The 16,799-nt window shown below is 39.7% G+C and overlaps 1 protein-coding gene across 1 annotated transcript; it reads right to left on the bottom strand.

Moving 5' to 3' along the window:
- Positions 1 to 3,901: 3,901 nt before the first annotated feature.
- On the bottom strand, positions 3,902 to 16,181 carry LOC144629834 (mitogen-activated protein kinase kinase kinase 3-like). The gene is made up of 9 exons (XM_078488051.1): positions 16,080 to 16,181; positions 15,520 to 15,581; positions 9,783 to 9,869; positions 8,750 to 8,875; positions 7,074 to 7,203; positions 6,374 to 6,444; positions 6,110 to 6,213; positions 5,341 to 5,505; positions 3,902 to 4,044 (listed from the first exon to the last, which is right to left on the bottom strand). Exons 1-9 carry the CDS (start codon positions 16,162 to 16,164, stop codon positions 3,963 to 3,965), a joined length of 912 nt encoding a protein of 303 aa, XP_078344177.1. The 5' UTR covers positions 16,165 to 16,181; the 3' UTR covers positions 3,902 to 3,962.
- Between the last annotated feature and the right edge of the window lie 618 nt (positions 16,182 to 16,799).

The raw sequence follows: 16,799 nt of genomic DNA on the forward strand, positions 1-16,799 counted from the left end.
TAATGCAAAGAAAATATAATTTTATGTTTCTTACCTTCAGATGTTTGCCTTCATAGTTTATAACTGTCCCAGAGAATGCAGTTTTCGAGAATGTTATTTTCTCAGAAAAAGCGAAAGCGGAAGTGATGTGGGCTTGTGAAGGTCCATGGGAAGTTAGCATTCGCATAAATTAGAAACGAATAAAAACAAGGATACGGAGGGTGGGGCGGTGAAACTGTGTTTCTATCGACATAAATGCAAACATCTTGCCTATATTTACAGTACATCAAGTACAAAATATAGATTCTGGCGTATTTTTGTCAGGAAATATGTGCAGGTTGAATCACGCCATTTAAACGTAATTTCTTTGGGTACAAAAATTACTTGTTCGATTTACACTGCTGTGATCCTGGAGTGGAATAAGGAAACAACAAAAAACAGGGACTTTTGGTCTGGAAAACCGTCAGAGTTGCGTGCGGGACTTTGGTTAAGATGCCCAAAACCTCCCCAGAATTCTGCAGAGTGTTCCATGCATACGCAAGGGTAAAATCAGCCTTTTGGGCGAGGGGACGGGAGTCCGAAGTATAGGGGAGAGTTCCTAGGGGTCTGGATCAATACAATCCAGAAAAATACAAATAGATAAGAGGTCGCCTATCATCGCATGGGGAAATGCCTATGGGGAATTGGCCACATCATCAACATATCAGTGTGTTCTGAAATGGTCGGCTGAAATACGATACAATACATGACTTTATTTAAAGTGGGAAACATGCTTAGCTTAGAACAGCTAGTTTACAGATGTTCCACTAAAATAAGAGGGGTCTGTCCATTTCATGAGCTCGAGTTGAAGTTTCGAGTTCGAGTTTCGAGTTAAAATATCGAGTTCGAGTTAACAGATCGAGTTACTTCTTTTGGTCAGCGGTAATGCAAAGCAAACATGTGCTTTCGTCTGCAATCCAAGATGGCGGAAAGCCCGTCCGTGGAAAGTTCATCTTCAATTGTAAGTAAATTAACATAACAATACCTTGTCGCTTATTCATTTGGATAACTGCACGTTAAAGATGTTTACATTATCTTATTTTAGCCAAAAAGCATTGAAGTAAAACGCTCATATCATGAATTGGTTTTAAACACTGAATGAGTTATTATTCCCTAAAATTTTTGGTGTGGTCAATAAAACATCCTATCCCAATGAAAACATTTTCCGTGGTTTTAACAGATGGTAGAGGAGCCATTGCTGGCTTGCAACCACGTGACAAAGCGGCCATGTTGGGGGTCAAAACAATAAAATAAATTTTCGCAAAATTTGCATGATAAAAAAGTTAAATTCCCAGTGGAGGGAAACGCTTTGTTCCTGTCCCCCAACATGGCCGCCGTGACGTCAGTTGCAAGCCAGCAATACTGGTTTACCCACGTTCTTTTTACACAAAAGAATAATTTAAAAAATAATTTATGCAAATAAATCGAAAGTGTTTGTGACTGCATGCATTCGTAGCTATTCGCGAAGAAAGAAGACGTGTTTCAAAGAAAAAACGCTTCTGAGCGCGACAACCTCACGTACAGTTGTTCTCAAACTAACAAGAATACTGATATTTTCGATCTAGCAATCAAGAACCACTACAACGAGAGAACCGCATACCGTATCTTAACAAAAGCAGTGAAGCTGAAAACGCTGATGTCATGAAGTAGTTTACGGAACATTTTGATCACGAGCTGCGAGTTGTTATTCCTACAGCCGACTTTCAATAACTCGAACCTTCAAGGGTAATTAAAAATGGTTTGAGTTATCAGGAGTTCGAGTTATCGAGAGTTGAGAACAAATGACGGGAAATATGTAAAAACGGTGATCACTGTATTGGATTCGACATACAACGTACATTTTAACCAAATTTAATTCTAAAGAAGTCGAGTGAAAATGAAACAATACATTACTCCCGCAGAACGTAACGTAACGTAGTGTGAAAGCAAAGCAGCAGGAAAAGTGCAGGTACTGGGAACCTTACAGGTTTGAAAGAGAGCAATGTTGGGCTACTGCTACCGAGGTCATGTGATTTACTTCAGTTTCGAGAAATACAGTGTAGTCATGATACACCCTGACGCTTCTCAACTAAGATTACTATCGATTATCCTGGAAAGTCTTCTACCAGTGCGTACACACAAGTCATATTGGCTTAGGGTAGAAATGCTACCTACGAAGGGCATGTACTAAAACCCGAAACGACGAAACGACAAAACCACCGAAACGAAACGAAACCCAACCAACAAATAAAAGCTAACCACAAGCAAACCGAAGTGTAAGCTTACCGTAAGCGAACCGGAGTTGAACTAGCCGCAAGCAACTGAACCGGGTACCGTCTGAACCGGAGTGAAAGCTAACGGTTTCGTTTCAGGTTTTAGTATATGCACTACGGAAAGATAGAATTCACTTACCTTCGGGACTGATGTAGTGCTGGGAATGCTGTGCAGCCAACTGCTGGAAGCTCAGTTACTTTCAGCGGAATCTTGCCTCAACTAAGGTGCAATCTCATGAGCAATATAAAAGCAAATCACAGTGATATTTTCACCGTCACCTCTTGGCTCGCCCGCTTCGCGTCAAAGTGTTTGCGGAAGCCACAGCTTAGATGAGTCGATTCGAAAGCGAAAGTAGATTTAACGCTTCACTGGAAAATATTCATGTTATAACAGCTGAAACGGACTGGAAAAGGGGCGGACACTCACTCGTATCCAGTCGACTGTAAAGAAACGCTGTCGATATAAGGAATACACAAGAAAACGCTCAACAAGGCACTGAGATGTCTTCGCTATGTTTCCCTGGAATAAACAATTGAACACATCAGATTTGGAGCCTTTATTGACTTAAAAAAGTCTCTTTTTTTTTCTTCTCGTTTTTAATATTTGAGTCATTCTCGTCCCATAGCCCTTTTCGTTTCTCTTAGCCGGCAGGGCCTTGGCACGAGGAAACAAAAGGGGTCTGGGGACACACGATTTCCACATTCTCGTCCCCATAGCCCTTTCGTTTCTCTTAGCCGGATTGGCACGAGAAAACGAAGGGCTCTGGGGACATTGGATTTTTGAATTAATTCGAATTTTTTTGATTGGCTGTTTGAAACAAAGAATTCCTAAACGGAAGTCGAAAACGTAACGACTCTCTCATACATTCTTTTGAAACGTCATGACTGCATACATGAAGGCCGGAAGTCCTAGAATCTAGGACAGGAAACTCTGTGTCCCCAGAGCCCTTCGTTCCTCTTGCCAAGGTCCTGCAGGCTAAGAGAAACGAAAAGGGCTATGGGGACGAGAATGACGATTTCCAGTAGGAACAGCAGCCTCACAGAAGACAGTCCCGTGTTATCCCAGTTCCGTTGGGATCCCTGTGATTAAGGATATCAAGGTTTACATAGGTAAGAGCACAAACGGAATACAACTCTTACAAAGGTAAAAAAATTGATACTTTACAATGGTAAAGAATCTTATAATATGCTCACCTAGCTTGTGTAACTGTACTGACAAAAAAGCAGCCTTAAATTGCTGTACATAGGAAAATATTTTTGCACTGTAAGCGGAACGCAAATATGAGATCTAAGCATTACTATATTCTTCTGTTATTTTACACATTTCAAAGATTACGGTTAATGGTTAAAATTTTGGCCTTTTTTGGCTAAAGGTAAATTTCTTTCTATTACGGTTAACAGAAGTTAAAAACTAATTTCCATTGTTTTAAAAAGTTTAAATGAACATTCCTGGAAGACTGAAGTTGATTTAGACAACGCAGAAAATGATTTGAAAATGGAAATACTGTTGATATGCGGGCAATTAGCCCAGCGAGAGAAGCAACCAGTACTCTTAAGCGAATCCTACGTGTCACTACATTGGAAATTGGGGTTTTCCATGCCTTTGATACTCTTTGAAAGGGAATGATCCACGTTTCCTCGCGTTAAACTTGATTCCCATGTAGAACATTACACTCAACAAGCTTGTTTTTGTCATTGGCACGCTGTCACGTCAGAGCTTACAATGAAATTGAAGCTGAGCAACTCCTCTGCCGACGGTCTTTGCATAGCGTCCCTACAAAGGGAGCAAAACAACTCAACCACTTCAGCCAAAACTAAGTCTGACAGATTAAGTCTGTAAAACCTTGTGCAACTGCAAACGTCGCTATCGATACTGTCTCAGTGTTCATGGAGGTGTCAGCTTGCACCATTGTCACCAACACTACTGCTTTATATGGTTTCTGCCACTGCCTTGGCTGTTCCTGCTTCAGCTACTATAACTGCTTCCTGCTATAACTACTTCCAGTGCCACTACCTACTGCGCCTACCACAACCACTACATATATATGAATTTCATATGTTCAATTCATATCTTCTCCATCCACGGGTATATTACGAACTCAAAAGTGGCCAGCTTCCAGTGGCTTGATAGCTCAGTTGCTTAGAGCGCTGCACTAGTATCGCAGAGGTCAAGTGTTCGATTCCCGTTCAAGCCTGAATTTTTTTCAGGTTTGCTTTTCTCAACTGCTTTTAAAGTTGAGTACATTACTGCGATGATCTTTCATTTGCTTGAAACCACTACTGTTGTTACTTTAACTGCCACCACTGTTTGCTCTTGCCCCTGCCATGACCACAAACGTTACCGCTTGAAATGACACCTCTACTGTACCTCAACCTCCCATGTAATGCTGCAATGTCCTACTGCTTTCAACATTATTGCTGCTTCCTACCATGCACCGCTGCGTCCACCATGACTTCTACTGCCTCAACTGTTGCTTCCTCCGTATTCCACTCCCTCTGCTGCTGTCGCACATGACTCACCACCACCACTACTACTACTCCCGCTACCACTGTCATTGCCGCCACTGCCTCTTTCACAATTGCTACTTTCGTATTCAACTATTGCTTCTGTTACTACTGCCTCCGCTACTTCTTCACTCCCTGACAATAACACTAACGTTGCCTGTGTTTAGACCATAAGTAACAGCTCTAGCTCGTCTATTAAATTCCGAGACGATACGTGTGTGCTATAAACGATGCGTGTGGAAAATGGACGCGTTTTTCACCTAAAAGTATCGTAGATAAGGTTGATAGGTTCTCGAATTGTATTGCCCACTCAAAATTAGCGCCAGCAAGGTAGGATTTCACGTCAGCGTGACGTCATTGGAATAATAACGTTGCTCAGCAACACACCTTGCGAAAACCGTGAGCTTGTACTTGTAGACAGAATTTCCTGTGAGAAAGTTCCCGTTCAAAAACGTCTCCCACTCACCCTCCCAAAAACAAAAATACTAGCTTTTCTAACAATCCACTCTCGCCCCCCTCACCAAGTCACCTTTTTTACCGATCTATTCCCAGTGATCTTACTCACTTTGTAAGAGTGGATTGAATGAACTCTCTAGCATCCTCTGATAAGTCGCTCGGTAATGAAGGCTCTGTGGGTTGTGTCGCGATCTTAAACATAGCTGCCATAGGCTCGAATTCTGACCATGGTGGTTTGGTAGTCAGCATCTCCACCACGGTACAGCCAAGACTCCTACAATAGACAAACGATCAACCGAATGTCGTAAAACCCCCTCAAAAAAGCCAAAGGTATTACTCTGATCAATTACAAAGGACCAATCAAAACTCAAAGCAAAGAAATGTGGGCTTGCGTGAAGCGCGGGAAAAGGTGTGCGTATGAGTCACGAGTGGTTTTGGTTTTACTTCTGATTGGTTGAGAAAGCGGCACGAGAATTTTTAGTCAATCACTGAGCGTAGTAATACAAACCAAAGCAAACGCGAATTTCTTTCAACACCCAAGCAAAGACCGCTCATATGCCTCCCTCGAATTTTTTGTAACTTACCTGGGGAGAAGCAAGAATTCACATGAAGACTTTTAGTAATCAGACCCTGTTTTCTTCTGACTTTCCTACTGATTTTTTTGATGAAATAGAAAAGAGAGAATCGCAATAGCCCAATTTCGATATTTTAAAATTCAGCCTAAAACAATAGACATCACAACGAGGCTCCGGGGAATAAACCCCACAAACTCTATAGTTTAGTCCCCGGAGCCTCGTCCTGAGGTCTATTGTTTTAGGCTGAATTTTAATATATCGAAATTGAGCTATTCATCACAAATCTTTACGGTGATTACTCACCAGATATCAGCCTTTCGTCCATAACCTTCTCCGTTTATCACTTCTGGAGCCATCCAGTATGGAGTACCATGAACAGATTGGATGTATGTTTTACTACGAATTGTCTGCAAATAGAAACGAAGTGAACGATGTTAAGACTGAAAAGGCAAAGTATAAAATGAAAGCCCTGCACAATAGCTATCATTGAATGGTTCCACTTAATGTTTTTTTTTTCAATACCCGGCCCCAAAAATTAAAACTATTTTCAGAGTTGTCTGGAGTTACCTGTAATCTTTTTGATGCTCCAAAGTCAGCGAGTTTTAAATTTCCAAGAAGATCTCTAAGGATGTTTGCACCTTGAAACGAAATATGTGTGAAACAGTCAGTTAGAAAATGACTTTTTTTAACCTGGTGCTATGTAAATTGCACATTGCAAGAACACCATCACTTCGTATACATCTAGATCTGCACCGGGGGTGGGAAGGGGGGCAAAGTGATGATGGACCATTTTTGCCTAAACAAGGGAGGGATTGTTGGCGTGAAAAGGTGGGCCACGAATCTTGCTCCAGTGGAATGTGGGGCGAAGTGGAAGATAACTTTGGGCTATGAAAATAGACCCTTTGCAGTCTACTTTGTTCTTTCTTTTGATGCAGGTTTATCTTTTTTTTGTCCTTTGCAGGCGCAGTTAACAATTGGTTCCAGTTTTAGCGTGCACTATCCCGTTACGGTGCATGTGGAATTCTGGAGAGCACGAAATAAGTGGAAGAAGTGCACAGCCGAAAGCAAAAACCAATTGTTTTGTAGCATTGCCGGTGAAAAATTTACATCAAACCCCGCCCAAGGAAAAAATTTCCCCCGCATGGTGAAGCGATTTGCCCCAGCTATCAGCGTGCACTATTACGTATACTGAATCATTTTATTGCCCAGCTCTGCTAGCTATGTTATAACGAGGCTATGTTATATTGTTTAGCTGCAGAGAGTTTACCTTTAATATCTCTATGTATTACGAGCTCTGCGTGTAAGAAAGACACTCCTTCCAGAATTTGTTTGGTATATTTTCTTGTTAAACTCTCACTGAGAGCTCCATGTTCGTCAATGTAATCATGAATTGATCCCTGGGGAAGGTATCGGATAAACAAGACTTAATTCATAGGAAAAAGGTCAACAAAGTAAAATATGGTGTTACAATACCTACATTACAACCAAAATTGCTACAAAAAACTGCGATAAATATTTCACTTGCAGTTCAAATACTATGACATTTTGTGTGTTAACCTTCATATATTCATCTTTCACAGGTATATTACAAACTCACATAGTAGCCAGCTACCAGTTGGCTTGATAGCTCAGTTGGTAGCTAGAGCACTGCACTGCTATCGCTGAGGTCATGGGTTCGAATCTTAATAAAGCTTTTTTTACTTTGTTTTTGCAATTGCTTAAAAATAAATTTCGTTCATAACTGCGATTCGTGCTTAAGGTGGCTTAATACAGTTTTGAGAGGGCAAATCAGTCCAACCTTTAATTCTCTTGTACAATCTCCAGAAAAGTTTTGTCTTTCTCTTATCACTGTTTGTTACATCCCAAAACCATCTAATGCGATATTTGGAAAATAAAAGTGCTAATAAACAGCTTAAATGAACGGCCGAGTGCTTAAGAGGGGACTGGCACTAGTAGTTTAAACGGCGTTTTTCTCAAAATCTACCCGTACGACCCTACCTCAAAATTTCAGAAATAAGAAATTGGCCTTGATTTATCATTCATGCAAAATTATATAAAAATCTGTAAGACAGATTTTTCGCAAAATAGGAAAATGTGATATTTTGCCGATTTTTAAAATAGCTCAAAATCTGTCTTACAGATTTTTTCAAAATTTTGGCTGTGGACGTGATTCACCCCTTAAAATTAATTGTGAAAGTTTCATAATAGGTTGTACGGTAGGTTTTCGAGAGAATCTGGATCAAAATCTGGCTTTTACGACCTCCGAAGCGAATCAAATTGCGCGTGCGAGCGCGCGCTAATATGACGCCATGCGTCACGAGCGATAATGAAAGACAGAATTAGAACTTCTCTGTCGGTTGTTTATCCACCTTTTTTGTCGTATTGTTTTCCGTCCCAAATTTCAAGACCTATCTGAAAGTATTTTAAAGTTTTCTTTTGTATATAAATTTGGAAAAGCGCGGTAAAACAGATGAAACTCTTTTTCGTTTCTGTTTAGAGTTGCTAGCGCCATTTTAACCCGCGCGAGCAGTAATGACGTCAGGCAGAAAATCGTAGCGCGCGCCTTTGAGCCACGAAAAAACTGTATTCAGCCACCTTAAGAGAGGTCAAGAATTCGATCGGAAAAAATTCCATACTGATGACGTAGCTCTACAGAGATTACTGTCGTGTCTCTGATTGGTTGTTGCTTGGTTTTGAATTTTCGCGCGAAAGTAACAACCAATCAGAGACATTACATGGATATTTTTAGAATTACGTCATCAGTATGGAATTTTATGGTGGAAACTCGGACATCTCGCGATGGAAAAGGGGTGGGGACGATTAAATGTGAAAGTTGTTCGATGAGCTAAGTCCTCTCAAAATAATATCAATTTCACCATCTTGGTGCAAACACGCAATACATTTTGGGGTTTTCCCTTTGTTTAAACTTTAAATAAAACTTACCCCAGGCATGTATTCCGTAAATATATAGACATGATGATCAGTCTGTTGTGTTCCATAGTAAAGTACTATTCTCTCATGTCTAAGATTCTTTAAAGAATTTATCTCCGCTTCAAGAGCTTTTACGTCCTACAAAACAAAACAAAATTGCCACAAGGTTAATGCAGAGTTTACTCCCGCAAACTCAGCATTGGTCAGATTGGTAATCTTAGTTCTATGGTCGATCGTTGAGGTGAAGCCATCCTATAGTCCCTAGGCATTCTCCCCCTCTCTCAGGCGGGCGCGAGGTTGACCTAAGAGCCTGGGGGCGGTTGGCGTGCCGTCATTCGGTGATGTCACGAAATTTCGCGCCAAATCAGTATGCGGGAAGGGAACGCCTGGGTACTAGGCTGACGAGAAGCGATAGTTTTGAAAAGGACTCTTGTTGGTGACTGATGTTTTGACAACCTGAGCTGACGCTGAAGGTTTGCCAAGTTTACAAAATTTTAATATAATCAACGTTTTTATTTTCGGATGAATAAACGTAGCAGCGACGATTTGTTTACCTCTACATATGTTTCCACACCTAAATAATACGTCTTTAAATATATGTTCAGTGAAGGTTTGTGGTAAGAATTTTAGCCCACTTCAAAGTTTGTATGCGCTTTAAGACAGACATGGACCTGAAAGCCATCTGAGGTGTGCTAAGTGCTTGTCATATTCCTACAGTGTGAGTATACAATTGGATGACAATTTGTCAGTGGTAGGAAATACAGGCGTCGCGATGCGATTGACCATGTAGTGGGTGACTCAGTGAGTGATGTTAGTTTGTATGTTACACCAATCAGATTGGGGCTACTATCAAGAACTAATCCAACAGTCGCTTCCGGGTGCATTCTGCGATTTGAGAACGGCCATCTTTGTTCTTCTGTAAAACATAAGGAGGTTTTTATCTATTGGGGAGTTGATGATTTTATAAATTTGTATCACCTGTCTTTAATGTTGATACTGTGTAGGTACGGTAAAGAGAAATGATTAATGTTCATCATTCACAAACCTCTTGCGTTGCTGAGTTGAGACGCTCAACTTCAACTTGTTTTACAGCTAACTCACTTCCTGTGTCGTGATCATGACACAAATATACCTATAAAGTATGAAACAGTAGGCAAGCAAAATGTGACTGAGGAATTGTTATCAACTATATCATTATCAACTATAGTTTAGTGATGAACGATGTTAAAAAATGCCATTGTTGTAGATTTCTCGTAATAGCGGAGCTCCTGAGCGTAGCCTCATAGCCATAGAAAATTACAAGTAGAGGAACCATGTAGCTGAGTTTTTATGGTCAACATGGCTAGCGGCATGGTCCGCGGGCGCGTGCGCCGTACGACGAACAACGGAACAACGTACGTCGTGCATGGCGGCCATGGTCATCCGAGATTTTTAAAGGTCTTAAACGAGGATTCGGGGCAAGACAAATATAGACAAAGTGTAAAATTACTCAGCGACACTACACAGCAAAACACCTGAGAGATTTAATATCCAAGTGCTCTATTTTGTTTGTCTTTTTTACGCGAAAAAAATTGTGGCTCTCGTTCGATCGCTACACGGTTAAATTTTAATTTTATTGGTCTTTAGTCGCATTTATTTTCAGTAACCGTGAAACGAGCAATTTACTTTATGGTCCTTTATCTTCTATCGACTGGATGAGGTGGACGTTTCAGTTAGATCTAAACGAAGTTACGATTTGAAAACGCGGGAAAATTTGTTGTGCGGTGTTCACTGTGTAGGCTGAATAAAAATCGCTAGTAAAAGGAGAACTTTCTTACCGAAATATTTCTCGCACGATGACCTAAAAAGTCATCTACAGTATGTTCCATGAAATTGTGGAAAACGAAAAAGGTTTACGAGGAGACCAGAAATAATTGCGAATTTTGCAAGTCCAGTTTGCTTGATTCTGTTGTTTGCGGCTGTCATGCATCATCAAGAATACGATAACTTTAGCAAATGATTGTGTTAAAACGAAGCTAACCACTGCAAGGATCAAGTCCTCTGAAGAAAGACACAGGACCCTGATGCAAGGTAACAACCTGTACTGAATTGCTGAGCCTGATTTTATGACAGAAAATTTCATGTTGTTTTTACTTTCTGAAGAATCTGAACGCAGTTTCGATAGATTCGGTCCGGCAAGGTTTTTAGATCTATCTGTAAACTGACTTTGCCGCTTTCAGTCGCTTTAATATGTAGTACATTAAGGCTTATGCTTACATGTCAGTTTATTTGTTTTTGTTCCCTTAGGTGCTTTTATTTTGCTATGGATTTACTGATTATCTATTGCCGTAAGTTCATTTTCTTTGGCCGTACTGAAGTCGAATTCTAATCCCTTGCCGTGAGGCCTTGCCTTGAAGTTCTGCCGGCAGATGGGAGTTTATTTCTTATTGCTGTGAGTTTATTCCGACTTTCAACCGTAAATTTTCTCGGCAGAAGAAATTCATACAGTATAAGTGACGTTTTTTAGAAGTGTTGAACGACGACAAAGCAAAAAGCTCGAACAAAATTAATTTATGTAAACTAATAAACTTGGTCGTGAAAATCATGTTTACCCCATCTAGCGCTAGCTCGAGTGCGAGGTGTACGTGAATACAAACTGACTCATTTTTTTTTTCAAAGTAGCTTACTTTTACACTGAATAACTGCAATGAAAAGAGATAATTTAGTGGACGTTTAAATTTGTTTAAACTGTGCACACGATAAGAAAAATAATCAAAAGCCCTCTGGGCTTAGTGTCTTGTGACTCTTTTCAGAGTTTAATTTATTTGAAAATAGACCGCTTTTCACGTCTATTTATTGCTTGTAAAGATATCGAAAATTAAAAAGCGTGCATCTAACATAAAGAAACATTTAGACTCCTCACCCCTAAAATTTAAACTTAAACTAAAGCTACTTTTGTCGCTCGATAAAAGTTGTGACATTCAAAACACGATATACGAAACTCTTGATTCACTTGTCAATTCAGAAACCTTTGTCGTGAATGCTTGCGCTGAACTTCACGATTTCACAGCTAAAGATAAAAACAAAGGTTTATTCCAACTACAAAAGGTTCTCACGCGAAAGGCTTAAAATCCAACTAAAAAATATATATAAGATTTGGGACCTAAAAGACAACAACACCGAATTTTCGATCAAGTGGTCCATTGTCACGAGAGCAAGCGCTTACAGGGGAAACCCGTCACGCTGCAATTTGTGTCTGACGGAGAAGCTCTGCATACTATCAGCTGACAGATACACCTTCTTGAACAAAAGATCTGAGCTTGTTACCAATTGCAGGCACGAAAACAAGTACTACACGGCCAATCAGAGACAGGATCGTTCCAACCGTCCTCCATGAACGTAGTTTAAATTGTATTTCACCGCATCTAACGACACAGTCTGATGATCGCTTCGTGCGTTAAACTCTGAGTAACTGTCCGTGAAGTTTCTATCTTTAATTATTGTATAAGATTACGTGCTTAAAGTTTTGAAATCGATGCCTTAATAGTATCCATTCCGATCACAATCACGGTAATTAAGCGTCCATTTTGATTCATACTAATTGATCGTTGCTATTTCTGTCAGGCGGATAATGTTTGTACTTATTATTGTCACGCGACTTGTTTCCGACACCTTATCAAAAGCGATTTTTTCCAAGCAGCCAAAGTTGGCTTGACTTAAATTCAAAGTACACTCCAGCATGTAGCCGTTGAACAGTTATAGGACTCCGATAACAGCACAAAAAGAATACAGACACACAGATTCATAAGCATTTATCTGTCACAGATAATTCTTAAATATCTTAAAAAGGTCAACAAAGTCACAGATTTTCCTTTGTTGTTTTGTGTCTGTGACTGATAAGAACGTTTTCAGCCTCACGTTTCAATAAACTCACGCACACTACCAAGCAAAGTTTCATGGTTGACCTTTCGCGTGTGTCTTCGAGTAATACTCAAATTGAAGACACACAAGGAAAATAATGTCCACGGGATCAGTTGTTTTGAACTAGTTTAATCAGCACAAATTCTAACTTGCCTAAGCTAGCTAGTCAACTGAAGTAAAGGCACACATGTGGTTCGACTACTACGGTCTATTACATCTTTGAAATCGGATCTAATCAAAAATGGAAACGGCAAAAAAAGGTTTTCCTGACATATTGACGGTCGACATACCTACAGTTCTGTAAGGCGCAATCCTGTTTAAGACATGCTTTTCCCCTATTGCTGTACCAAAATCATAAAACACATTGTTCTCACGAAACGGTAGCTATTATCAGATTGACTAATATGACTAGAATGGTGGGAATCTCGTGTGATTGCTTTTATCACTAAGAAAAACAAACAAAAAGCTTAAAAATAAACGCAACTGTCAGTGTAAACAGCATCTGCAGACCTCTCAAGTCTCACGATTTTGTCCTGAGACTCGCGGTTTTCACTTCAATCTCACGACGAGAAACAGAAATCTCACGAAAAAACAGAGTAACAAGTCATTTGATTAGCGCCTGGTTTTAGGACTCTTTTAGTTATTTTTGTCCGTCAGTTGATCAATCTCCCGGTTTTTACTGAAATCTCCAGATTTTTTTACCTCAATCTCTAGATTTCCAGTGCTTTGAGGTTGAGAAGTCTGCATCTGTTTTGTTAAAATCTGATGATCGCATTTTTCGGCATTTACTAAAAAAAAAGAAAATTTTGACATGGCGGGAAAAATATTGACATGGCGGGAAAAATATTGACATGGCGGGAAAATTCCGCGGCCTCAGAAAGCAAATACGCATGGAATGCACCTTGTTCCCTGTAGTATTATCTTGTGTCGTCATGACTACGTCATGACGTCACAAGACAAAAATGACCACCGCTTTATCCCAGGTAAGTTTTAAATTTGCGTACGTGAGGAACCCATTTGAGTGCACCGAGGTTGAGACAAGAAGAGTGAGACTGGGATATATGTCCACAAAATATATTGACGTTTCTTTTGTATTAAGCAGAACGATAAGGCGATCGCGAAACTGTTTTCTATTTTAGCTCTTAATTAATTTTTTTTGGCCGTGAGTTGTTCTGCCTCGAGATTATTATTGTTGTACCGTAAGACATTCATTTTAACCATGATCGATTTTTAAAAATGTCTTAGACAGCAGAGAATTAACTCTTAATTAATGTTTAGGCCATGAGTTGTTCTGCCTCGAGATTATTATCTTTGTTGTACCGTAAATTAAAGACATTCATTTAAACGATCATCGATTTAAATTTGTCTAGCACCTATGGGCCAGCGTATACATTAAAGCTTTGACCGCATACTTATCAGAATGGAAACATTGTTAACTCCAGTGAAAATTAAATAAATGGGGAGCTCCGCTTTTAGGCTTGCCTAAATCTATATATTATATCAAACATGAGAGAGATTGATTCGTCACATTTCCAAACACCAAGAAGCGAGTTGAAAAAACGACAAGCAGCGGGCTATTTTTGACGAACTTCAAGGAGTTTGAAAATGTGATGAAAAAAAAACCCACTATCTTAAGTGTTTGATATAACTTCTCAATAAGACTACGAGCAGTCGGTTTTTGTTCGCCCAAAAGGAAAAGCCAAAAATATGCAAATGAGGGGGAAACGAGGTAATATTCGTGTTTTCTCACCACACGCTAGGAAAAGAAAGAGACTGGTCGCAGTTTACTTCTCAATCGAAACTAAAACTACAGAGGAAACGGAGAAACAAAAATTCGCAAAAATCTGTGCTGATTAAGATCACATATCCAAACAACCGTCCAGTAATCTGATCCCCTTTGTTTTATCTTGATAAATTATTAACGAGTTAAAGAAACATGATTTCAAGAAGAGCCCTTTTTATAATTAATGTATTGTAGTTGTCCAGGTGAGAGTAGTTCTGAAAAGGACTGTTCTTGGTGACTGAAGCTGTGTTCACATTAAACCCAAAATATGTTGAATAAACACGTTTCAACGAAACAGGTTTCACCTAAACATGCTTGTTATTGCATTGTTCACATAAGGTGTCAGTTTCAAACACGTTTCATGCCTTTGTGTAATTTAGTCGGTTTTACGGTATTTGCATAAATCTTGTACACTTTAATCGAAAAATGTACCTCGAAATTACTATACATTAATTCTTTGGTTTTGTGTCAATTTTCTAGCCCTTCGGAGAAGAGGGGCTCTCAAGCGTTTAGCAAGGAGACAGTATATTGTCAGAATTAGCGCTATCTTCGGTGCAAGAAGACTTGTTTGAGTCTTGTTTCTGAATTTTGGTTTTACATTGCGATGCTGTGCGCTTGTATCTGCCGTCGTTAATTTTCATGGCGATGTTCTCCCACATATTCTCCTTTCTACCCATCGCCGATAATTCATGTTTTATCGCTTCATCAGCCCATATTTTAAATAGACATTTGGTCTCATATTAGGCCCAATTTTGGAGCTTTTAGGCGCTCGCCTCCTCTCCTCATGTGCGCCATTTTAAACGTGTTTCGTCTGATCATAATTGACACTACCTCGTGAGGTTGTTTCAATCATGTTCAGAATAAACATGTTTCAACCATGTTTCGCGCAATGCACTGCCTGATGTGAACACTTTGTTACATTCGCGATCAGACTAATCATGTTTTGGTCTAGTGTGAACACAGCTTGAGTCACATGAAGAATCAAGCGAAAAGGACATCTCGTGTACATGGCTAACTAGCGGCAGTATCACAGGGAGAGGTGCAGCAACAAAACAATTTGGAAACCAATTAATCAACAATATTGCAATTGATACGTTACCTTGCCAAAAGCTCCTGATCCTAGGAATTTCCCTTTTGTCCAGTTGCTGGGGACGTCAAGAACTGCGTAAAGAAAATTATTATTCAGCTAAGAATATACTCCCTTCTGTGGCTAATATTCAGCTAAGAATAACAGCTTCACTACCAATGATGATGACCATATAGTCGAAAACGTTTTGGTTTTTAGATCATTGAATTACATTTTTAGCCTCTATTACACACACATTTTTAACAAGCAAATACTATGACATTCAGCTAAGAGATCGTCAACTATATCCCCATATCCCATAAAATACTTATTAACTGTTGGAGTGAGAATGAATGTTCACAGATCTCACTACTCTAGGTTCATATACAGTGGAATCTTAATTTAAACTCCAAAAAAATGGATCAAGAAATCGGAGAGTTCAAACAAATTGGGGTGAAATTGCAGTGATTGACTTTTGGTTTCAGTTATCGGGAGGTTAGAGAAATCAGGATTCCATTGTACGGCAGCTTGGAGCCTAAAATTGCCAATTACGCGTGTATTGAAAATTAATAATATTTTATATTGACCATCACCTTTGGTTTCTGTTGTCGACATGTCTTTATGCTTCTGTACAGCATCTTCTGATTCAGACTCACGTCTAGGACTTCTTGTCCCCATGTCAATATCCGCAGACAAGCCACCGCTGCTGCTTCTGCGGTTAGCAGGATTGATTTGCTGGTCTATTCTCATGGATAGAGGAATAGGTTTTCGTGAGTTTTGAATACCATTGGAAAGAAAAGAGGCTCTGTTTAATCTTTAAGATCATGGAGGAGATAGCCTGATACAATTCACTGTGGGTCCACCATGAGAATCATTTACAGCCTTCTGTGGGTCCACTATAGGTATCATTTACAATTTACTATGGGTCCACTATGGGAATTTATAGTCTACTGTGGGTCGACTATGAGGGTTATTTACAGCCTTCTATTGGTCCACTATGAGGATCATTTACAGTCTACAATGGGTCCACTATGGGGATCATTTACAGTCTACTATTGGTCCACTATGGGGATCATTTACAGTCTACTATTGGTCCACTATGGGGATCATTTACAGTCTACTATTGGTCCTCTATGCGGATTATTTAAAGTTTACTATTGCTCCACTATGAGGATCATTTAAAGTCTACAATGGGTCCACTATGGGGATCATTTACAGTCTACTATGGGTCCACTATGGAGATCATTTATAGTCTACTATGTGTCCACTATGGGGATCATTTATAGTCTACTATGGGTCCACTATGGGGATTA

This window comes from Oculina patagonica, chromosome 11 (genome assembly GCF_052425735.1).
Source record: "Oculina patagonica isolate OP01 chromosome 11, crgOcupat, whole genome shotgun sequence".
Lineage (NCBI taxonomy): Eukaryota > Metazoa > Cnidaria > Anthozoa > Scleractinia > Oculinidae > Oculina > Oculina patagonica.